The 25,791-nt window shown below is 31.4% G+C and overlaps 2 protein-coding genes across 9 annotated transcripts; both read right to left on the bottom strand.

Moving 5' to 3' along the window:
• Positions 1-17,871: 17,871 nt before the first annotated feature.
• LOC114189758 (putative F-box protein At3g16210) lies at positions 17,872-21,047 on the bottom strand. Of its 7 annotated transcripts, none has more exons than XR_014996572.1 (5): positions 20,887-21,047; positions 19,510-20,804; positions 18,426-18,574; positions 18,277-18,323; positions 17,872-18,142 (listed from the first exon to the last, which is right to left on the bottom strand). XR_014996572.1 is itself a non-coding variant. In XM_085675578.1 (2 exons), the coding sequence occupies exon 2, from the start codon at positions 20,571-20,573 to the stop codon at positions 19,440-19,442; it is 1,134 nt and encodes a 377-aa protein (XP_085531704.1). In that variant the 5' UTR covers positions 20,574-20,804; positions 20,887-21,047; the 3' UTR covers positions 19,253-19,439. The 7 variants fall into 7 exon arrangements, 1 of the variants encoding a protein (XP_085531704.1); XR_014996574.1 differs by having other exon boundaries at positions 18,426-18,527; XR_014996576.1 differs by having other exon boundaries at positions 18,426-18,524.
• A 900-nt stretch (positions 21,048-21,947) lies between these two features.
• LOC114192635 (DNA binding protein) lies at positions 21,948-25,649 on the bottom strand. 2 transcript variants are annotated; one of them, XM_085675414.1, is made up of 5 exons: positions 25,338-25,649; positions 24,955-25,115; positions 22,772-23,897; positions 22,334-22,473; positions 21,948-22,214 (listed from the first exon to the last, which is right to left on the bottom strand). In XM_085675414.1, exons 2-5 carry the CDS (start codon positions 25,086-25,088, stop codon positions 22,106-22,108), a joined length of 1,509 nt encoding a protein of 502 aa, XP_085531540.1. In that variant the 5' UTR covers positions 25,089-25,115; positions 25,338-25,649; the 3' UTR covers positions 21,948-22,105. The 2 variants fall into 2 exon arrangements, with proteins under 2 accessions (XP_085531540.1, XP_027938215.1); XM_028082414.2 differs by having other exon boundaries at positions 25,350-25,649.
• Between the last annotated feature and the right edge of the window lie 142 nt (positions 25,650-25,791).

Raw genomic sequence — 25,791 nt, 5'->3', positions numbered from 1 at the left:
ATAAATAAGGTGAGGGAAATTTACATGATTAAGAAATGGGTTTTGGGATTAATGAGGTGGTTAATTTTGGGATTAAGTAGTGAAAGAGTAATTTGGGTGGAAAAAGAGAGGGATTATAATAATAGATAGTGTCCCCTGTAATATGGCATTAACATGTGTTTGTCTGTTGCGGAAAGGTGGAAGAGAAGAGAAGAGGGATGCGCGTGCACATGCAAAGAACATAAGCAGGTATCACCTATCTTTCTGTGCCTTTTTTTTTTTTCTCTCTCTTCTTTCTGATATGATTAGAGTGAATGAATAGAGCATGAGCATAGGATACCATGTTAGAGTCTTCAATACGCCCAGCTACTCTCATTTTCTCTATTATTTTCTAAATATAAATATTTTTTTTTTCTAATTCTCGATTGGGTTTACCAAATACCAACCCATCATCAAATCAATCTTCCCACGTGCACTGTCTACTTACTACACACATTTATAACCTTCCTTTTCACCGCTTATCATATCTTTCTATTCTTCTTCTTCCATCTTCTACTTCTTTAACTTCTACTTCTCTTATCTAATCTACACTTTTCTCTTCTCCCCGATATAAAAAAATAAAATAAAAAACTCACTGAAAGAACTTTTCCAAATAAGTCCAGAGTGTATATATAAAGAAATTGAAGTTAATTACATTAGATACTAATTTTCTTATTTGACTATTTTCCCACGATACTAATATTTATATATATGTACTTGGTTTTTGACTTATACGTACATGGCTCCAGTTATGTCATTGATCCCTATGAGAATGGCTCAGGTTGGCACGTGCAGATAGGTTTTCACAATGATTGTGACTGCGCCCTGCAGAAGACCCAGGTAACTGCTTCATTACTGCATCTATATATATATTTTCTTTTTTTATACACATAAGCACAGAAACAGTAGTTAGTAGAGTTTTACGAGAAAACAGACAAAACTTCAACATTCTTAGTCTTTACCTGCTTAACCACCACTTTACTCTTCTTCACGTCAAAGTTAATATACAATTGCGACCTTTCGTTTCTTCTATCACCTTTTCATTTTAATACAACATAACCAACGTGCTTTATTCTGTTTCTGAGATATAGATCAACACCAGGTTCGCAGATCCAAAGCGTAAGAAGAGTTCATGATACGCGTTAAGGTTTTCTTTCCAGTTTTCCAATCTGTCTTTTTCTCAAGCTTCTGGATCAAGCGATGTACTATTTTTTTTTTTCTCTTTTGTTTATTAGTCCTCACAAGGGACCTAACATGCACAATGAGGTGTTGCACAAGATCTCCTAGACATTATAATTATTTTCCTTTTTTTCGTCGGAAAGTAGAATTTCAGGATCTAACCAAATGTATGTGAAATATATGCTTTTGTAAATGTAGTTAGTTACATGCATGAAGATTTTGTGAATTTTTTTTTTTATGTAGATTCCGATGAGTATTTATATCACCGAAAGACGTGAGAAAAATAAAATGGAAATATAGCTAGAAGACAAGTGAATAATATTGGGTCGCGAATTTTGTATGAGTATAATGTTGCTTCCTTGTTCACTCAACATGTTGTTTTCCAGCTGGAATATTGGCATTATTTAAGGTTAATGTTTTGGCTGATATAGGATAAGCCCATCCGTCATGAATTGACGATGACGATGATAGCCTAACCATGCTCCTCCATTGCTCTCAAAGGTATCCTAAGAAACTTCATTTTAAATATCTTTCCAATTCCAATACTCTAACACCATATACGTACCCACCACCTACTTAAGTAGAATTAGACCAACCCACAAAAATGTTTTCGATCTCTCAAAATATTTTATGTTTTTTAAATTATATTTTAAGCTACTGTTATTTTACCTCTCTTTTCAAGTATGAACTTTAAACCTAATTCAATCTTACAAAATTGATTTATACTTATTTGTATACTATAATTTGACCTTATACTGAATATGTAAGCGGTTCCATAAACACTCAATAAATAAAAAAATTTATTATGATAGACTTTAATATGACTTTGATACCATATTGATAACTCAACTTTACAAAACCAACTTGAAACTAAAGAGGTTTGCACCCGTTTATATAATATTATTTTATTTTATTTTTAGTTAACGTGGAGATCTAAAAAAAATACTCAAATATATATATATATATATATATATATATATATATATATATATATATGTGTGTGTGTGTGTGTGTGTGTGTGTGTATGTTAAAATGTAAATTTTAAATCTAATTCAATCTTACAAAATCATTTTGTCAGATGAGATTTACATCTATTTACATATTGTAAATTAAGTTTATCTCTGATCGTGAAACTTCCAACAATTTCCAAGAAATATACCCATTGAAACAAAGAGAATTCTAACAAAAGGTTAAACAAAATTAATGAATTAAACATATATTTTAACTTTTGGATTCAAGAATCTAAACCCCTAATTAATAATACTTCACTTTATTTGGAAGAATAAGTTGGAAGGCAGAACTCTAAATTTGTTGGAAGTTCCATATCAACCAGAGATAAGACTGTTTTATAGTATATAAGTGGAGTGTTTCAACTTATAAGTCGATTTTGTGGGGTTGAGTTAGGCTTAAAGTCCACTTCTAACATGGTATCAAAGTCAAGTTAGAGCATATCCTAGCGAGCTTACGTCTTAGACATTCCCGATAAAGTCATTTCATAATATATAAGTGGTCTGCAAACCTCACCTTATAAATCACATTTCATAATATATAAATAAAATATAAACTTTACCTTATAAATCAATTTGGGTTTAAAGTCCACTTCTACCGAAAATTTCACTTCTATGAAACTAAAGTAAAGGAGACAAATTTTGCTATATGTGCAAACAAACGCAGACTGCAGTTGTTTAACGAGTATGAATAAGTACCGATATATATTCCCATAACTCTCTCTCTCTCTATGTGTGTTTCTATTTGTACGTAAGCTATATTTAATCTTTGTTTCGATACTGTGTATATTGACACAGCAGAGCAGAGTGTATCGGGACTTATAATAAAAGATGGCGATCTTTGTAACAAAACCGTCATGTACATGTGTCAGTGCTGCATAAAAATGAATACAGCCAAACACCAAACTAATTTATCATAATTTCTTTTAAAGGAACCAAATTATTTACCAAAACAAAAGATATGTTATTTTAATGTTGACAATAAATGAAATCCAGTGTCTCTGTTTTGCTCTATCCCCGAGAACCTAATCCAGAGGAAGTTGTTGCAGAAATTACTGATCCATAAATATCATTTGGCTCATCACCAATAATGCACCACAATTCACAAGTGGTTGTTTCATACTAACACTTTCTTAATAAATAATATTACTTAAATGTTGATTTTTGCGAAGCCTAAATTGTGATTTAATTATTAATTAATTAATTTGTTTGAGGTGTTGGAAGGAAAAACCGAACATCCCATATGTCAGTTTTGTTTGATTAAAGTGTCACATTGGTGTATTTAAGTAAGCCACGTATCATCTGGTTTCGGGAGCAAATCACGTTCACGCTGTAGTTTTCAATATGTTAAAGTGTGCATTTCGTCACGGCACTTAAAAGGAATCCTATGAAGCTACCAATTCAAACAAAAACAAAAAACATAGTTTATATAAAACCCTCAATAAACCAACAAATTTACCAAAACAAACTCATCTTCTTTAATTAAAGTAGTCGGTGTTTGTTTTATGCCTCTTCAAAATACACTAAATTCAAATTATAAGAGAATACCAAACTATTCTATGCATATCAAGTTTCTAAAAAAAAAATTAATCTCGTGTTCACGTTCACGGGTCACACTTTCTGGAACTGAAAAATAAAATTATCAATTTTTGGTAAGATGGTAATTTAGCGCAATATCACGGAACCAGAAAGCAAACATTATAGTTACCGTAATATGTTATTATTATATGTTAAATGTATTTCTCATGGGTCATTACTTTTTGTTATTGCACAAACTTTCTCATGATACTTTTTTGTTTTTTTTTTCATATAATTAAAAATCATAATAAATACGTTGTTTTAATGTAAAAGTTATATTGTAATTAATTTTGTAATGATGAAATATATCTCAATATATCAATTATTTTTTGAAGTTAATTACACTGTATTTTTTTACTAAGCCAAAAGAAAATGACCCAAATCCATAAAATAAATGGTACAAAACTCTGGTAATTACAGGGTTCTTTATAATATACCATCCCATGTACGAATATATCATCTCCAACTTATTTTTTCCTATTGGAATTATTTGTTGGGGTTAAACAAGTAACTATCAGTTCAAATTCAAATGTCTTTTCCAACAACCATCTAGGATATAAGTAGACAAATTTTTATGTCCTTATAATTAGAGTATTACTGTATCATCTTTATCATTTTCAACTCTATATAGAACAAAATGTTGATATTTTAAAAAAGTATAATGTGTTCAGTTGTTTTTTTTTATTTAGTAGGTACGGTGATTTATAAAATGTAAATAATGTCTGTACTAAACACAATAAAGAAAAATGATACTCCCTAGTGATTTATTTAAATTCGTTATGATAATGTATAATATTTTTTAACTGGATACTGCTGAAAATTTTACAGTAATAGTGCATAAAAATGATAAATAAAAATTTATAAGTACTTTTATATACCAATTATCGTAGTTGCGACATGCGGCACCCAAAAATCAAAGAAATCCAACCAAAATTATGTTTTCAATAATAATGAGTTTGGACGAGGCAATTCAAGAGACTGATTTATTTATTTGAAGAATTTGAAATTTTTTGTAATTGAATGCTTTGTTTGGATAGAGAAATTAAAAAGAATTTAAAATACATGTATTTTTTTTTAAGTATTTCAACTAGCTAAATTAGAAGAAATTCAAATACCCTAAAAAAAGGTGGAATTTGAAATTTTCCTCACTCAATCTCACACTTTGAACTCAATCCCAAACGGATCCAGCAAACCCGACAACCATGACAGGCTAGGCTAGCCAAACACTCTAGACGGATCAGACCGACCTGACAATACAAACATGTTGAAATGCTTCATCCAAATACAAGGTAAGGATTTTTATAAAGATAATAAAATGTTGCAATAATTTATTTATTTAGAACGTAGTTTGACATCGTATTATACTTGTATCTCCATAAGTTATTAAGGTAATATATTTTTTTTTACTATAGATGGAGGACATTTATCCTTCCAACCACAAGACTATAATTGTGGTTTATCACTATTGTGTTAGGATGTCAAGTGTGTTGGAAATCTAAACGTAAGTATAAGTCTCATACTAGGAAAAAATGAAAATTTTGAACATTATATAAGGATGAAGATTCATAAACTCATTGTCTTAATATTTTGGGTTAGAGGTGGTGTCAATCTCTTATGTGTAGTTAAACTCATGTTTCATTATTTTGTATTGTATCTCTCGGTAATTCTTTATCGAAAGACTCGAACAGTGATATCAAAGTCGAAAGTAAGCGCAACCCATAAATCCATTGATGTTATATTTCCATCATGTTGGGATTTTTTATTAAAATAGACTAAATAAGTATAATGATTAATATTATTGAAACATGAATTATTGATATAAAAGACATCACTTTTAACATAAAATGTTAAACTTTAATGTTTGTGATTCTTACTTTTCTTTATATATAACTTTCAAGCTTTTTATTTGTATTCATAACAATTTTTTAGTTCCTTCCGCCACAATAACATAACAATTGGATAAGTAACGAAAACACGTTAGAAGTCACCAATATTCACCAAACTCACCTATCTTTGGAGTTTGGACTTTGTGACAGCACTTGGCATGGATCCAATGCTGCAACCACACCAGATTTGGTATAAAATATAATTTCTGTTGCAATCACCCGTGAGGTAGATTTTCAAAGAGGTTTAAAGTCTGTGGCGTGCAGTTTAAGAAAGTAACTACAACAATTTTCTTTTTCGGAATTAATTAATATTAAAATGGTTTCCAATGGTAAGATCATAACCTAGCATGAAGGTGCATAGGTTCATTGTTGAACCTAATTTATGTAATGATGTGTTGAGTTTGAAGTTTGTGAATGGATCGAGATCACACGTGCAGAACTTTTCTTTACCAAGATTGAGTCAAAATAAATTGGTGGTTTTCACGGAATACTATGATACGTGCATGGTTGACTAGAGGCAATGAGGTGTTATGCTACCAATTTTGGTTGAAACGAACCAAAGCTACACCATGCATTGCATAGTCTTTGCTTCCTTAGCTACCAATTGCAATTTACAATTTATGGAAAACCTGTTTCACCAACTTTGACTTTTCCTCATTGTGAAAATTAAAATTAAAATTTTACTAACTTAGTTAAAACAATGTTTAATCAAAGGTTAATCTATGATTTTGTTGATCAATGGTTTGTGAATTTCTTCAGCTATATTTGTTGATAAAATATTTTGAAGATGTTGTTTTGAATTCTTTTTGGTTGTAAGAAAGAAAATGGTTGGTTGAATTAACAAAAGCTATCGTCTTTTATTTGACAAATCAAAAGTTTTGAATTTTCGTTGAAAAGAGGTATTCATATTCTCATTGGGAAATGGAAATGGAGGAAGCAAAATAAGAATTGACCACTTATATGGTTTGAATGGATCAAGGGAAAGAGAATATAAAGAAAAATCAATCCCAAAGAAAATTTTGTTCTCTCCAAATGTTTGTTGAAATAGATTGTATCCTTATTATATTTTTGCAATTCTTTCGCTTGTGGTTTTATCTATTTGGGTGATTGTAATAGTTTATTTATGCGGGTTAAATTTGTTATTTTATACGTATTTTTGCATTATGATTTTTTTACATATTACAGAGATTAAAATGTCTATTGACTTTATTTATGGTTATTTCTTTAGAAGTTTGACTTATTATTTTAGAAGTTGTATTTTTAAGAACTTTTTTGTTCGTAAATCTTAAACTTAGTCTTGTTTACCAAATTCAATCAAGGATTTATTTTAACGAAACTTTCCTAATTCCTTTTAGGAAGAAATAATATTTTTGCTTTTCACAAAATAATACTAGCGCATGTATAAATTATAAATAAAATTAGAAACGTTATATACACTACAATAAAAAATAGTTTTAATGGAAGTTTATTTTTGCATTATCAGGTTAATGCAAAAAAGCTAATGCAATATAGAACATTTAGATGACTATATGTTATTGCAATATAGATAAATTCATAGATAAATAAATACATTAAATGTAAAAGGTTGTACTTGAAAAAATATATATGAATGTATAAATGATAAATTAGTAAAAAAATAATATTAATAATTTAAAAATCTATAATATTTTACAAAAAAAAAATTGAAATCTATGGTAATTTATGAAAGTTTTGAAATTTAGTATTTCAGAGATGTTCCGAAACCTGTAATATTTAACAGAGGTTTCAAGATCCACAGTGATTAACAAAGGCTTTAAGTCCACAATACCCATAGTATTTTATGAAGGTTTCAAAAGTCATGGTGGTTAACTAGAATTTTAAATCCATAGAATTTAACAAAGATTTTAAAATCTTCATCAAATACAAGAGGCAAAAAACTTCAACTATTGATTAGTATTTTCGGAAGTTCGTAAAAAGTTCGACGAACACATTCCCCATAAATAGTTTTGCGGAAGAAATCAAAATCCTAAATAAATAACTTAGCAAAGGTTTTAACTTTGGCTAATAAAAAATAAACCTCCATGAAATCAATTTATTTTTATAGTGAATAATCAGTAAATCATAAAAATGTATTGAATATTCAATAAATTATAAAATTTTATTCGGGACGCAGTTAAAATTCTCAAATTTAATTTTTTAAAACATAATTCAACAAAAAAAATTATCTATTAATTATAATGTTAATTTTTTTAAAAGGTAGTTAAATTTTTAATAGACTTTATAATACTTCAGTTTTTCTTTTAAAATTGTATAGTTTCTAATTTGAACAAATATTTTATATGAATGAGTTTATCTAAGTATTAACTATATTTATACAAATCTTTTGAATTTCTTGGTATAAACTATTGTTATATTGATTTTTATTTTGACAATTTTTATTATGTATGGTTTATGAAATATTTCATACATCAATTTGCAGTGTTATTTTTTTTTAATTTGAATTACATTAAAAAATGAATAAACATTAAGGGTAACATAGTAATTAATATTATGTACATAAGATTACAATAATATTAAATAAAAATGAGAATAATTAAAAAAATTACTAAAAAAATAAAAATTAGTAATTGAAAGAAATTAAATAAATACTGAAGCTAACTCAATTAATTTAGTTATATTTTTTTGTTAACCAAAATAATTTTTATAAATATATCTATTTTCAAAATCGTCTTACAAGTTAACAAACTAATTGAATAAATTTGTAATTAATTTAATCGTCATGGTCAAATGAATTCTATGCTAAGCATAATAATAAAAAAAAAAAACTTATCTTTCTTTATATAAGAATTAAATTTAAATTTCACATTATGTGTTCTAGGATCTTATCATTTCTTAATCAAACAAATTCTCCGGTTTTTGTTATCATTGATTTATTTTATTAATTTAATCTGTGTAATATAATAAAAATAATATTTAAACAAAAATTTAAAGTAATAATATTAAAACATTTTACATTTATAATTAAAATTATCCACTAAAATTAATTTGATAAAATAAATAGTTTAATCGTTTTCTGTGGATCGGCCTGCCTGGTGGACCTACACAATCTAACCCAATTGTTGGATTAGCAATGGACTCATTCGTTTATCATCTAATAATTACTCCTTCATTAAGTGTTTCATTATTTAGGTTTATGTTAACCTAATTATTTAAACATTCAACTTTTTCATAAAGTGTTCAACTTTTTTTCTTTTTTACTCACATATATATATATATATATATATATATATATATATATATATATATATATATATATATAACAATAATAATTTAATGAAGCGTGATACTTGCTGTTTGTTTTATGTGTCAAGTAAGGATAAGATTTTGGAGCAATTTTATGTTTTGTTGTGCGCTTTTGCTATGAAGAACACCCCAAAACTTTCACTCTGTGAATTGATATCTTGTCGTTTTCATCTGTTGTCCATACTAATAATATAAACTATTCCACGTAATATTTTCAAACTTTTAAAGGCCAAACACTGAACTGCACTATGCCATTTGTTTGCATTTGCTTATACTCTTTCTTCTTTTCTTGCTATTTCAAAAAGTTAGCATGAGTTGGCTACTTCAAGTTTTACGTCACTCAAACAGTTTCAACACTCACCAATAAGAACTTTATGCCACTAATAGCTAAACTCTGATTCACACCTTAATGCAACACCAGTGAAGTTCAATCTTTCATGGTTATTTTTATGACTACAGAACAAGATTGATGTAATATCTAATAAATTATTTCCAGAGATACACAAGCTGGACTCAGGTCCATAACTTACTAATTTTCCACATAAGTTCATCACCGCCTCCACCAAAGTCAAGAAAATTTGGAACATAAATGTAGTAGAAATGGATGTGACATACTTGCAATTGTTACAAGAATCAACAAAACACGTAACTTATAAAACAATGCTGTTTATCCACTTTTTATCCCATTGTGCTTTTAATCAGACAACCTCTTGAGTTGTTTGTCCTTTTAATTACTAAAATAGTGTTAGGAATTCAAGTGTGAGTCTAAGTCCCACATTGACCAGAAATGAGAAAGTAGAGCACTATATAAGAATAAAGACCCATAAACCCATTGCCTTAAGGTTTTGGGTTGAGAGTGGTGTCAATGTCTTATGTGGTTGGGCTCTGATACCACTCTGATGGGGAAAACAATAACAAACAATATACCAGAGAATGCAGCGGATATAATTTCCCCTAACTTGCAAGAATCTATGAGGAGCAATAATCAAAGAGCAGCAATAATAAACCACCAAAAGCACAAATAAAGGCACCAAGATTTTCCCTCTACCTCTCCCTCTATGTGTTAGGGCTTTCAGTGTATTCTGACTCTATTGTTCTGCCTCTCTCTTTATTTTATAGCCTCCTCTCCACTAGGTTTAAGTGAGACATGGGCTTCTCAAATTTTGGGCCTTTTCTCCACATAGGAAGGGAGCCCAATACCCAACAAATCTCCCCCTCACAACTATGTGGAGATAACCGCCAAACCGGCGATCTCACAACAAACTTCAAACTTTCCTCTTGGCAATGCTTTAGTCATCATATCAGCACCATTATCATCTGTATGAACCTTTTTCAACTCCAACAACTTAGCATCCAAAGCATCACGTATCCAATGATACCTCACATCATTCACCATTATCATCTGTATGAACCTTTTTCAACTCCAACAACTTAGCATCCAAAGCATCACGTATCCAATGATACCTCACATCATTCAAGCAAGTAAATATAGCCCAACCAAGAGCTCTGATACCACTTGTTAGGATTATAAGGAGGGGTTTCACTGGGGAGAACAAACACCAATGAGACTTGAGCCCTTTTCAGTACCGCCGTTCTTTTTAACGGGACACGCTTACCTGGAACCCTTATCTGGGACCCTTACCAGGAAGACTTTCGATACTAGGACCATACTGGTACTGCACTCGTCTGAGCCGGTATTAACCATCGGCTCTGATACCACTTGTCAAGTTTTACAGAGGGGGTTTCACCGGGGAGAACAACACCAATGAGACCTGAGCCCAACCACATAAGACATTGACACCACTCTCAACCCAAAACCTTAAGGCAATGGGTTTATGGGTCTTTATTCTTATATAGTGCTCTACTTTCTCATTTCTGGTCAATGTGGGACTTAGACTCACACTTGAATTCCTAACAATCTCCCCCTCAAGGGTGAGTCCCTTCAACCACATTGGTACACTCCCCCTCCAGCGGAAGCTGCCCAACCACGAGTACTCCTTTTCTGCCCTTTTCAGTACCGCCGTTCTTTTTAACGGGACACGCTTACCTGGAACCCTTATCTGGGACCCTTACCAGGAAGACTTTCGATACTAGGACCATACTGGTACTGCACTCGTCTGAGCCGGTATTAACCATCGGCTCTGATACCACTTGTTAGGATTATAAGGAGGGGTTTCACTGGGGAGAACAAACACCAATGAGACTTGAGCCTAACCACATAAGATATTGACACCACTCTCAACCCAAAACCTTAAGGCAATGGGTTTATGGGTCTTTATTCTTATATAGTGCTCTACTCTCTCATTTCTAGTCAATGTGGGACTTAGACTCACACTTGAATTCCTAACAAATAGTAACCTTTATTTCTGTTTTTAAACATATCAGTAGGTCTGGTGTTGTCAAATTCAGCAAAACTTGTGCATTAATTCAATTAGTTGCCACAGAGTTCTCGTAATAACCGTGTCTTGGTTTAAGCATAGTGAGATACATAACTTGCTTTTATAAGAGAACGTAAACTACTAGTTCAAGTGTCCTTCAACGATAATACACACAAATAATCACCGATTTTGGTCATTAGTAAGAGAAAATAAATCATCTGTTACATATCAGTATGAGAATTGTTAACGATGGTGATGAATGTAAAACTATTCTTATGATGAGCACCTTCATGAAGATAGCTGGTGATTTATTTCATTACTGTTATGTGGTTGAAATGTCATTAAAAAAGTTCACTTTTTTTGCTGTGCTTGTACCTGTAAGTGTAACGAAAACACAGAGACCAAACATTTTAAGTTATTTGTCTATTTATAATGTAAAACGCTGTCAGTATGTAATTAAGGGTAATTAAGAGTGAGAGGCATTAAGATTGGAGCCAAAAAATTTAAGGTAGGAGCCAAGAGCAGATAGTACTTTAAATTTATTCAATGAAGATTGGTCGTGTCGTGTTTGGAAATATAATGCTGTATACATAATTTGCAGATAGAAAATAATACACATGTCAGATAGCTTTTGTGAAGAGTGCTTCCTAACAACTGATTTATTAAAATAGCTGGCTGCAATTGAAGTTATTATTAATTGAAACATTGCCATTAAAACCTCTTATAATATTGGTTGCACCAAACATTTTAATTTAGCCAAAATAATGAACCTAAACAGTACAGTTTTTGATGGTATCAGTTAAAATTTCAGTGGATAGTTGAAGAACATTATGAATGAATTGAACACTTCTGTTGATAGCAACTAGCAGAAGCTAGTAAACCTGAAACACTATACCTTGCACACTAACGTTTCTTAAATGTTCAATTTATATAGGACATAGTACACTTTTAAAAACAGATTTAAATTAATGACTCATTCTTCAATCTTCTATCCAACTTCTTATTAAGCTGTGGTCAGGATATTGTAAGAAATCAACCTAATTCAACTTTACAACTTATAAAACGAGGTTTGTATACACTTTTATATACTGTGAACTTATCGTATACGTATTGAACATGAGATTAACTATTAATGATAATCCGATAACAGTAAGTTCAACAAACAACCAATCTTGTTAAGATAGCTTTCAGATTTATTTTTGACAATTCAAACCTATTCACTACACAGATTTACCATAACAAGTTTGTGTTGTTTTTCAGTTCCTCATCCAAATGAAGTTTCTATGTCAGGGTTCTACAAATGATTGCATGAGGAACCAAGTCAACAAAAGATACAATTGGCACGAGTGAAATGAGGTGTTGTTTAGTATAATATCGACATTCAAGAAACCTATATACCATGTGATGTTTGCAGAGTAAAGTTGTGTAGGTTTAAATTAAAAGGCAATAATTAAGACAACGTTTAAAACAGTAACATGGCTTGCTTGTTGTTGCATACAAAACAAGGTTTTTCTACAGTTGTAAACATTGAAATTAATTTGTTTTTACAAGGGTTCTGAAGCTGGTCCATGATGATGATGATGATCTTAAACCATCATGTTCTTTTGTTTCCTAGCTGATTCCAAAGAAAAACACCACTATGATCTACCGGGTCACCCAAATTTTGCTCCACACTTCCCACACAAAAAGGAAAGTGCAGGTTATTCATTAATGGACACAGTATCACTATGTTTCTGAACTGATATCCATGGCCATGCATTTGGTATACTGCTTCACAGGGAAAATGCAATGCATTTTGTTAAACAAACAATGACATGTGAGAATTGAAGTTTCTTATTCAAAGTGTGTACTTTATTAGGTAGAGGAAACTTACTCTATAATGCATTTTCTTATCACACTTTTTAACTATTAAGTTTTATTGAAACTAATAAAATGTCCAGTGAGATTCATTGAATAAAAAACGAAAACAAGACAGGAAAAAGTGTATAAAATATAAACAGACAGAGTAAACAGTGTTAGATTGAACCAGAATTATATAGCTTCCGTAAGCAAATGCGTTGCATGTGGATGAAATGCTATAATATTACCACTTTTTGTGATTGAGTCTAATTACAATGATGCAGTGTTGTACCTTAAAAAGCTACAGCTATATCAGCATAACAGATAAATTATATATGCTAAATACTCATATATGTTCCCTTCACCCTTAATAGTTCCATTCACACTTAATAGTTTCATATCATTTATAACTTAAAGTCTAAGACGATTTAAATATCTGTCTTTCCTTTTATCGTTCGAAATGTTTTTTGAAAACAAAACCATGACGAATTCGACGGGTGAATAATAGCCCAGGATGATCGACCCGGATGGGGCTATGTTCATAATAGAAATAACATGAATTGAAAGATGCATGATATAAGATAAAGACACATGTTGTTGTGATCTTGGTTGCGACAAATCTACAGCAGATAGAGATGAGTGTTTAATTGATGGGTCTTGAAGTCTGAAAGAAATTGAGACGTGTTTGGGGTGACCCAAAGTTTTGTTGATAAGGACTGTCAAACGCAAAGGATGGGCCAATATGTGGAAATTTATGAAAGATTCCCCACCTGTAGTCTTGTGAAGGTGCATGAGAGCAACCCATTGCAACAAATTATGATGCAACTTTTGACCCAAAAAAAAAGGATTATCATGGAACAAAAGGGTATGCCAATAGTAAGAAAAGTTCAGTTTTTTGTGTATTTACTTTTCTTATGAAGAAAAAAAAAAGTTGAGGCCAAACTCTATGTATTATTTTGAGTACAAAAAACCCTTTTTGCTTATACACTACTTCACCCCATTTTATGTGAAGATAACATTTTTCATCATTGTGTGAATAGAGCATGAAGTAATAATAAGAGGGTTTTGTTTTTTTGACAGAAAAGAATTAGAGCAGCATGAAAGTGAAGCTTAGTTTGAAAGATTAAGCAAGAGAATGAAGTGGATGCATAAGTATGGGACCAGATGTGAGCATTAAAAAGGAGGGAGACATGGTGGTTCAATTGATGTGAGATGAGAACCACCTCATGATTATTGACTTAGATGATAGAATATATGTATCAAGATTAACTCACTTTAATCTTGTAGTCAGTGTAAGAGCTTTTTCACAATGGAATGAAACTTTACTCATATTTTAATCGACAAACGAATTTAATGGAATCATTCATAAGAACGAAGAAGAAAGATGTATAAACTTAATGTCTCGAGATTTTGAGTTAAAAGTAGTATTTATTATAATACTCTTTGGAAAAACTGATGGTGAACGAAGAATGGTTGTTGAATAATGTTTTGGTTTCTTGACCGGTAGATTTTGGGAGTGAGAGTTTTGTTGGTTTGTCTTTGTAATTTTGTTGTATTCCTATTTGATTCCTAATGATGTTGTCTGCAACATGCTTGTTGCCTCCTGGGATTATTTGTTGTGAAAATAATGGATTTGAGGATGAATGATTATTGTATAGGTATATATTGTAGAAGCCCGATCTAACTATCGATCTATCTAAGCAAAAAGGTTGTTGACAAATGAGTCATATTATTGCTATAATTGGCACGTGATGATTGTGAAGTGACACTGTGTGCTTTATGTTCTTTATGTTCATTGTCACTCACTTCAATGCTAAGCAACTCATTGTTTAGAAACTACACCACACAAATCATTGCCTATTTTTATTATTATTATTATTTTCAAATCTAAATTTGGTTGGTTCAGTGTGAAAATCTATGAAACTGAAACAAACTCAATTACTCAGATTATTAACAAAAATGTGAGTGCAACAAATTGAAAATCTCGATTGGTATCCGTCTACATCGTGATTGTGATGTAAAAAATTTCAAATTAAAAATTTGATTTCTCTTCCCACTACTTTTCCCATTTTGCACCCAAATGATTGCACAATGTAACCAGAACTAGATAGCGTGCTTGAGTTTTTTTTTTTTTTTTTTTTCAAATTTTCTCATCAAATTCAATGCAGAAACATTTTTTTATACAAAGAGCATCAATACAAAAACGTGGATTAAAATATAGATAGCTGAATAGAACCATTTTTTATACATATACTTATTTTTCTTTGATTTTTTTTTTCTTCCTAAGAAGTAAATAGATTAAAAAATCGAAATCGAAATGAAAAATACTTTTTTTTTTTGGAAGAAAGGTTTTAATATTATTAAAAACACAAAATTTTTAGTATGATAGAAACTTCATGTGTATGAACTTAATTAATATTTGTTACCTTGTCTCTTTCGTAAACAGTTTATTCCATATTTAACACGCAGTTCTATAATTTAGAATCCAAATAGTTCAGTGACAAATGATTTCATAGCCAATAGTTTGATTTCCTTTCACACAAGTGTAAAATGACATCCCTCATAATTCTTTATTAAAAAATTATCTATCTCATCAATAAATATAAACTTTAAATTATTTAAACACTGCACGTAAATGATTTAACGGTAAATATTTACATACATTCTAACAGTAAATTATTTAAAATAATTGTATCCTATATTTAACTTAGATACAAGGTGAAAACTATTCACTGGGACATTTTTGTTAATAGAAACAATACCAACTTCCGATAGATTTAAACAATGGTAGGAGAATGGAAAGGTATTTTCTTTCTGTACCCCATTATTATTATTTGTATCTCATATTAATATATATATATATATATATATATATAAAATAAAATAAAAAACTAAAAATACTTTCTTCACTTCATACACCCTTACTGTCATTCTGTATAAAACACTTTTCGCAATAAATTTTGTAAAAAATACTTGCAAATTTTATAATTTTGTATGAAATGATTATCCATGAAGGAATTATCTGCCAATTAAAAATCTTAGAAAAAATGGCAGAAAAAAGTTTTTTCTTACAGATTTTTTTAATAAATTTACAAGAAAAATCACATATAATATGAGAATTTCTACTAGTGGGAGTCATGTGTTTCAGAAAATTTATTTCAAAACGTATTTTATGTTTCAGAAAACTCATTATAAAAAAAATCACTGTGTAAGGTATCATATATATATTCTAAAAAACTTGTCCTAAAAATTATTTTCTAGGAAAATTCGTTCCAAAATATATTTTATGTGTTTCGAAAAATCTAAACAGCTTGTTTTGAAAGATCTTTAAAACAGCTAATCCAGAAATTACTTTTACAAAGAGTCATGTAGGGGTGCAGTTAGAAATTATGAGTGTATTAAAAAAATGCGGAAAGCGAGGGACTTAATGCAACTGTGACCTCCTTATTCAACCTGGCCCAAACCCAATCCCAAGAATTTGATGAAGTTGGTTTTTGTATTCTCGCCCAATTTAATCACCACATAATTAAAACTTAGAGATAAAAGTAATACAAATTTAAACATTAGAATTAATATTGTACGCACCAACAGAATAGGATATTCTTTTGCTTTAAAAACAAGACCTTTATAGCCATACCTATCTTCATTTTTAATCATTTAACAACGCATTTTTTTGTTTTCAGACAGTGCATCAAAATTAAACTCCAAACATTCTGTCCTTAAAAGGTATACTGTGTATCCCCAAACAAAATACATTTCATGCAAAGAAAATTATCGTTAAATGATAATTTTAAAGACCACAAAACTACTATTTAAAAGTTAGTTTCAAAATATTATTCAACCATGGGTGAAGTCAAACTAAACTGAAGGGTGAACAGAATCCAATAGAAAAACTCATCACAATATAATTCCTAGAATCTTGGGTAACCCACCCAATTAAAAATGACAAATAAAATTTTTCGTGGATTTTGTCCAAACTTGTTCTTATTTTAGCAGAAAATTTATGTATTGATCGGAATAGGTATGAAAAATCTCCAACTTTTTTAATTAGGTATGAGATGAATATAGAGATATACAAATCTCCTTACCTGGCATAATACTCGTCCTCACCACATCCTCATTCTCGTTTAAATCATTTTAATATAATTACCATTAATTTTTTTTATCACCATCTAACATATATGGAAGTTCAAAAGATACAATATTAATGTTAAAATTATATTATTATTAGTTTAATCTTTGTTCTTTATGTAATTTTGATCGAGTAATTTATTATAACTTTTATTAGAGTGCAAAAAATAGATTCATTAAAATTTAAAAAATTGAATTTAAAAAATTGAAGTAAACATACATTTAAAATATATTTTAATTTGAATATTTATTTTCTTTTTTAATTTTTTAAAAATATTTTTAAATTTTATCAACTAAATTTCTTTCATGTTTGTAAATTTAATAAATGTGTTGGTTCTCATGAAATTTTACTTGATATTCTAATTTGAAATACATACAATTATAATTTATTTCTAAATATTTGATATCAAAGAAACAACTTTCCTTTTAAGTTTGAACATTTAATAATATTATATTTCTTTTACTATAATGTTTTATTATTTTATAAAAATTAATTAATTAATATTGAAACATTAAAAAACCTAATACGGATATAGATACGAGTATATAACCGTTATCCGATAAAGATGAGAATAAGACAAAAGTTTAATACTCATTTGAATTTAATTTGAATATAGGGATAGGAATAAATTTTTTAATATAGGAATGAGTATGATATAACTAAACACATTCTCATCCTCTCCCGCTTTGAATTAAAATGTAAAGATCCCCGATTTTACAGATTTTTTTTTGTACAACAAAACTTAATGGAAAGAACGAAGAAATGTTGATCGTCGTAAAGCAATGGCATCTATTTGAAATTCAAGGTCAAAGCAACCCATAGCAACAAAGATCTCACCATCATCTGCAAAAAAAAATCATTTTTTATTTTCAAAAAGGTTCATCTTTGGTAGTTCAAAAGATTGTTTCAGAACTGCTCATATTAATATTTATTGCCAATACCATAAATTTTTAAATGGAACTTAAAAATAAAACAACCTGAATTCACACAAGTCTCCGGCTGCGAATGTTGTCTGATGAAATGTCTGCAAAAATAACTATTTATCAAGCAATGATATATAAATTCTAGAAATTAAGGAAGACAATCAAATTCAAGAGACTTAAGAGAGAAATATAAAGTAACAAACAGGATTATGACGAGTTTAACATTAAAGCTATTGTTCAATGTTCTCAAATCGATGAGGACAAGCTGCTTCCACCAAGAACTTTTCTCCTGTCTGATTCAGCTGCTGTGCAATGTAGGTGATAAACAGAACCAATATTAAACCAGAGTAATCTGTCAGATTGGTAAACTCAATTCAACAAAAGAAATTAATAAATACCAATTTCAACTTTTTTTTTTCTCAACAAGTTCAGCCTAAAATATTAGTGAATTTCTTTTATTCTACATGTAAACTTATTATTAATAAATATTCAAAGTTTCAAATGAAGTATGATACTCATTTTATTTAAACCTTACACATTTTAAATATTAAGAACCTGTAAATTTAGGTTTTATTTTAGATTTAAACATCATAAAATAAATACATTATATATTTTTTAATATTATTTTGTATATTTGGTTCGATCCAAACTAAGAATTAAACTTTAAACTAGTTTATTACTTTTTTCATTTTTATTTTAAATTCATGGTAGACATTATTATGTACTTGACATTTCATCAGAGAATACAACAATTATTTAATATTACTAAACTAGTACCTTGATCAGTTTATAAAAAGCATTGACTACTGGTATTAGGTTTGTTGCACCTTAATTTATCCTACAGGTAGCCATTTTCGTAGTTCAACTCTCAACAAGAGTACCAATCATTAGGACTCAAGCATGAGAGGAGAACAATGTTTTCATGATGGCCATCAGATTTCACCCCCTAGTTATTCCTTAACCTTCCACATTTTTTATTTTCGTTGTAATGATAAACATAACAAAACTGCAAGCCATTCAAGACTACAAATGGAATGACAGAGTTTGGGTAGAAAATTTCATATTACTCAACAACAAATTGACATAGTTTTGTCAAACACTACAATGATGAAATAAACTAAGGTAAAATCCCAGATAGGAGAAGCACTTTTGGAACCACAGCATCTCCAATAGTTTACAGACAAAATTCTTTTAGAATTTAAAGCAAGCAGATGATACTAATAAACTACGGCACTTGCTATGTTGAGTAAAAGTAAGCTCTCAGCATAATAACCAGAATAAACAAACCTTGCGCCTATTTCAATTTGAAGGTCCGTAAAACTTTTGTTCTTTATGTCCAGCGAATACAGGCATCTCCTTCCTGCCACATCCACTAGCAGCAACACCTCTCCACTGCACGTAACACACAATTCCATCGGTGGAATTTCCACGTCGGTGAGCATCATTCCCAGAGACGGTACTTCCAAGCAAAATCCGCTCATAAGAAAAGAAAAGGCCTTATTCCAAGATTCCACCTCACCATATTCTTTCATCACCCAAATGTTACAAGAGCATGGAGAACCCCCATCCACAGCGTACACAGTAAGACTCTTCTCATTGCCACCTCCAATAACCTTAATCATAACCCAAGAGGTACGAGCCAAGCTCTCTGGCAGCATAACTTCACCAAAAATCTCACCCTCAAAGTGAAAGGACAAAACAAAATTGTACCAACCACCAGCCACGTAGCGTTTGGCAACCCAGTGAACAAGCCCATCGTGAAACCCAGGGGGAGTATCTCCAGCAACATAGCATACAGGAGTAATGTCATGATCAAGGGTCCTCCAAGACCCAGTTGCGAGAGAGAAAACCTCAACCTCGGGAGCAGAAAGGCCGAACCTTTCATCATCCACCATGCAAGAAATTCTGACCACCTTGTAATCACATTGACTGGAATCAAAGCCTAAGGCAACGTTGGAAGTGTAGTAGCAAGGGTAGTGAAGGGGTGTGGGGAGGGTGACAAATCGTCGAATACATGGGTTGCAGACGATGATAGATTGGCATTGCTCACCGTAGGCGACGCAAACGAGGCCGTTGCAGAAGGAAACGACGTGGTAATCGTGGTGGGGGAAGGAGGGGAGGCGGAGGGTGGTGGAGGGGTGGTGGTGGCGGTGGGGGAGGATGAAGCGGTTGCTGAACTGAAGGTGGAGAAAGGAGGGGGAGTGACGGTGGTGGAGAGAGATAAAGGATGGGTGAGTGATGAGGGAGCGCCATGATTTGCAGACGGTGGTGAATCTGAGAAGGGTCTTCGGCAGAAGTCTGCGAAGGATTTCCGTAAGGATTTCATGGGGCAAGAAGACGGTGTCAGACATTGAACTTTGAATCTACAATCAAACTATGATATGGAATGGTGCTGAATTTAATTGACCATTGGACGGAATAAGAACGAATCAGATTTACCAGGTAACAAAGTACGAAACAGTGTCCAAAGAAATTGTTACAAATCAATCACACATCCCTTTCCTAGGTTCGTTTCTTCCATACATTTTACTCTTTTCTCCATTCAAAACTATTCTTCTGAGGTTCTTCACTTTGTGCTACGCCTACAAAATAACAATATATTAGAAGATAAAACCTTCCTAAGACAACAACATAAACCCAGTTGTGAGAACATAAATGTCCAACCTTTCTTTGTCCAGCCTGCAACCAATTCAGACACCTCATAATCACAATTCCTGGGATCTAATCCTAAACAAGAAAGAGGCAAGACTGAGTCGTGGAATGTGAAAGCTAAACGTTAACCACTTGTCCGAAACAAGGGTCGCAGATATATCTTTTTGATAACTTTTTAAAATAAGTATTTGAATTTAATTTAAAAGGATACAGAATACTGTGTGAAATTAACCTCCAAATAGGTTAGAGTAACTCTAAATTATATATTTTTATTATATTTCTTTTTTATAACCATGAATTAGATTTTGCTATAAAATAAACAAGTTCTGATATTTTATTTTGTTTTTATCTACTAAAACTTAAAAATAATTTTCTTTTTAAATTTCATCCTTTCAAAATATAAAATTATTACTTTCACATATTTCAAATTTAATACGTAATTGCCCTTTTCTAATTTAGATTTTTTTATTACACTTTAGCATTTTTAAATTAGTACATGAAAAAAATGTATATGATTTCCAATTAATTATTTAAATATACTGCAATTCAAATAATGTGTTAATATTATTTCTATTTTTTATGAATTAATAATTAGTTATCTTTTAATTTTAATTCATATGTATTCTTATTAAAATTAAATTAAAGATAATTTTGTAATTCATTGTATTATTCAATTAACATAATTTATTTTTCTGTAACATAAATCAATTTTACCAAAAAGATACTTAATTCCCTTTATTTTCTATTCTTTTTCCCTCAATATAAACCCACAAGTGTCATCTAAATTATTATTTGATGTTCTGTCAACATCCACTAATATTACGAATGATATAGCATAGCAGGAGTGACTTAAAGCAATAATTTCAACATTTTATAAAAGATGAATCCAACTCACTCATTTTATTTTCCAGAGATAGTTTGAATCCTTATATACTAAATTGGATGCTAAAGAAAGTTAGAGCTCCATCCTTTCTATTATTTAATAAGTATATATTTGTAAAAAATTAAGTTAAATTCAATTAAGTTAAAAAAAGTAACTTACACTTTTGAAGTGCAGAGAATTTTGAAATGAATTTGACTGAAAAAACTGTCAAATATGATAGCAATATATTCCATAGAAACTACCTTGAGTGCTCAATTAAAATCTAAACACACATCTAATACGCAAAATTGTTCTGAAACAACACCGACCATAACGCAACAGGAGAGAAAGAAACTAACGTTAAGATATTTATACCGACCAAAATTTTACAAAAGCATCAACAAAAACTTTCCAAGCAGCTAAAAGAGGGTTGGGTTCTCGCTTTCCGGAATTCTTAGCTGCTCCATCCCACGATTCTCTGCAGTGAAAACCATAGAAAGGTAACGCTCGTAAATAACCAAATCAATTTCATTTCTATAATAGAATGGAGTTAAAAAAGACACATTAGTTGAAATGAATCAATTTCTATATACTTACAGATGTATCCTATCCACAGTTGTGCCGCTTCTCTGAGAGTTGCCACCAAGTTGACCATCAACTATATGTTTATCGGCTTTTAGCAGGTCATCGTCTTCCTCTGATGATGTCTTGGTGAGGTAATTGGTTTGAGTATTTGTCTGTAAGAATACATTTAAAGGTTACATGGAAATTTTCCCTCAAATAAGTATTCACAAAAGCTATTGTTTATTAATCCACGAGTCTTGATCTTTCCAGAGAAAATGCAAACCAATTAATCCAGTTGCTGAAGATGAAAGAGAAAACACAAAATTGACACATAACTAGTATCCAATTTTGTGCCCGCAAAACACAATTTTACCAAAATCGTATTCACTGTACACCCCTCCCCAAAGCAGAAAAAAATACCAAATAATCTATGACGACTGTAGTGCATAAGTGTGACAAATTTAGGAATACCTTAACTCCATCTGTGTTCTTGCTTTGGTCGATGGTTATGGTATTTTTATGGGATACTTCAACTTGAGAATCAATGCGGTCTTCAAATTCATAATGTTGCTTGTGGGTAGTATGATTGGAGCTTTCTTCAGATACATCTTGCCTCTCCTCCTTATCAAGCCCAGTGTTAGAGGTGTTCTTTAATATTTGATTTCCAGGAGCATCCTCAAATTTCTTGTCCAGTAAATTGAAATTCTTCGAGGGCTCTACACCATTTAATTCAGACTTTTCCTCGCCTTGTCTCAATTCCAACATTTTCATATCAGTTTCTGCTGAATTACCTGAGTCCATCAACCCTTCAGGACTTCTTATTCCATCACTAGTCATAGAACCAGAGCTTAGTGGAAATGTCTCGACTATTAAGTCTTCTGTCGCAGCATTTACTTTAGTCATTGGTTTTTTGGCAGCTGCCAACTCTTGTTCAACTTTCGGTTTGAGTGTAGAAGAATTACTTAACTGCATCTCAGGAATAGCAATTTCATTTGATTCCTTATTTCCTATATTCACCTGGCTATCATTTAAGACATGCCCGTTGTCAACAATTTTGTACTCATTTCCAGTGCAACATCCATCAGAAACCACAGAAGTGTCAACAGATTCATTGTTCGTAACATCTATGCGGCTAACATTCTTGGGATGCCCTTGGTCAACCACTGGATGCTCAGCTCTAGTATCACGCCCCTCAGCAACAACAACAGCTTCAATAGGTTCCTTGTCTGTCACGTCTATGTGACCAAAACTTATGACTTGCCCTTTGTCAACCACCTGGTCCACAACTTCAGTATAAGACCCATCAGAAACAGAAATCGTTGTTTTATTTCTATCCAGAACCTTGTCAGGTTCGCAATGATTTTCATTTGAAGATGCAGTCGAAAAAGTTTCGGGAACTCTGGCAATTGAACCCAGCGGATTTTGTTCAAAAAATTTATCAGTGTTTAGCTCTTCTAAAGTGAACTTAGCAGGACCCAACACTCTGTTTTCTTGAATTATATCACGTATAATCTCCCGTACTGTGTAGAAAGAGCCACCAACTTCTTTATGTGTAAGATTAAGTGATGGAAAGTTTCCGTTGTTTGAATGTTGGTATCTGGAGACAAGTAGAAAGATAGTAAATACATGCGATGCATTAAACAAATCATTAAAGAATAATAGGCACACTAAACAGTTCAAGTATTCAACCTTTTTAAGCATGTAATATAACAGCAGTGGATGAGAAAATTAGAACTAGATTGATATCAAATAACAGAAAGAATACGTAAATACAAAAACGGTTTCACCTGTGAATAAAAGTTTCAGAAATAGGCAATTCAACAAGTGCCCAAGAATAAATGTCGCAAAAGTAGTCATATCGGCATTAATAAAACATCAAATACCAATATAATAAGCAACACTATTGCTCTTGGATCACATTTACACTGTTGATAGGTTGATAATTACACAAGTAACTCAAATAATGAGTCAAGATACAAAACTTGTATCAAGAAAGTGGCCATTCCTTTAAATAATTTCGTCAACAAACATAGTGTTTAACAGGGGTGAAACGGAGAGGAAGTGAGGGACTTCTATAAAGTATCACTTCTTGGTTTAATTTTTAAGAGAAGAGGAGAACGGAGGGTAGTAATCTAATGTTTGTTCCCCTTCAACAATATTGGGGAATTTGGATGAGAGGGAAGAGGATTTATAACATTTGAAATGCATTGACAAAAATATATTTAATCATGTTTTGAAATCTAAAATGATAAGAATATAAAATTAAATTAATTTGTAAAACCTGTACCCATCCCGTTTGAACCAAACAAGAAGCCTCCCCTCTTAACCAGACAGAATGTTTTAGTCAAAATCACTACCATCCCCTCCCTTGCATTAAAATGTCTCTCTTCCTCCGAACCAAACAGATCCCATCCGAAAAATATTTACCAGTGAGTGTTCAAACGTATATGCTAAGCATAAGCGAAATACTAGCTAAAGTCAGAAAATTAAACAACAGGTAAAGATGAAAACAACAAATACAGTATATATTAGATTACATCTTTAAACAATACGATAACAAAAGCAGGCACAATAAGATAACAATTTCATATCCAAATTTGAATACGATAGTGAATCTTTAGTGAAGTGAAAGTATGAAACTAAAACGCAATTACTTCTTTATAAAGGATTCCACCATTGCCTTTCTTTCCTCCTTGGAGCGCCGAATCCGAGTCTTTCTCCCTTCCGATTCATTATGCTTAGCAAGCGCAAACGTTTGCCCCAAGCCACCCCTTACAGAATGCATCATGTTTGGCACCTCTTCAAGAATCTCAACCTGCGTGTAGTATTAGTCAACTCAGACACATTACATAACACTTGATAATCTGTTTAGAGATAACATCACTAGTAAAATTCAATGGCACCGGTGCACAACAAAAGAGGCTCCTAAACATTTCAATATCACAAAAAGCTTCAATACATGGGAAAAGTGAAGAGATAACGGGCAAGCATAAAACAGCAAGAAGTAAATGCGCCCGGAGTAGGATCCGAAGCTCACAGGTATATTCACCTCAAAATTGGTGGAGATTAGGTTTGCGACCCAAGAAAATGAAAGAAAGAGATTTTGCGATAGCTTGCGGAACTTGTATGAGTAGAATGCAGTGAAGATAATTTGAGTTGAAGAATAGATTGAGAAGCAGAAAGAGGAGAAAAGAGAAGTGTGGAAATTGGGGAAATAAAAAAGAAATTGAGAAAGAGATAAGGACAGGCACTGTACTGCGGAAGAAGAGGGTTTTGTAATGAGGTGTGAAGGTAGTAAAACCCTCACTCACTCACTCACTCACTGAGTCACTGGCATCGCAACAAAACATTCAAGAGCCAAAAACTGCATCGTGTCAATATTCAATAATACATCGCGATAGCGATTGGTCCCATGTGTGGGCGCGGGAGACTGTTCTCTTTAGTATTTGTAAGTTTTGCAACCTCTTTTGGAAAAATAAAAATATATTTTT

Source organism: Vigna unguiculata, chromosome 7, assembly GCF_037176805.1.
Source record: "Vigna unguiculata cultivar grain cowpea cultivar isolate G323 ecotype 2 chromosome 7, ASM3717680v1, whole genome shotgun sequence".
NCBI classification, from domain to species: domain Eukaryota; kingdom Viridiplantae; phylum Streptophyta; class Magnoliopsida; order Fabales; family Fabaceae; genus Vigna; species Vigna unguiculata.
This window is presented reverse-complemented; position numbering and strand designations above follow the sequence as displayed.

Coding starts and splice junctions, on each gene's coding strand:
- LOC114192635 (XM_085675414.1), bottom strand. CDS start 25,088: ATGATGCATTCTGTAAGGGGTGGCTTGGGGCAAACGTTTGCGCTTGCT. Junction 23,898..24,954: donor GTGGAATCCTTTATAAAGAA/GTAATTGCGTTT, acceptor ACTTGTCTCCAG/ATACCAACATTCAAACAACG. Junction 22,474..22,771: donor AGAACACAGATGGAGTTAAG/GTATTCCTAAAT, acceptor GTATTCTTACAG/ACAAATACTCAAACCAATTA.
- LOC114189758 (XM_085675578.1), bottom strand. CDS start 20,573: ATGTCTGACACCGTCTTCTTGCCCCATGAAATCCTTACGGAAATCCTT.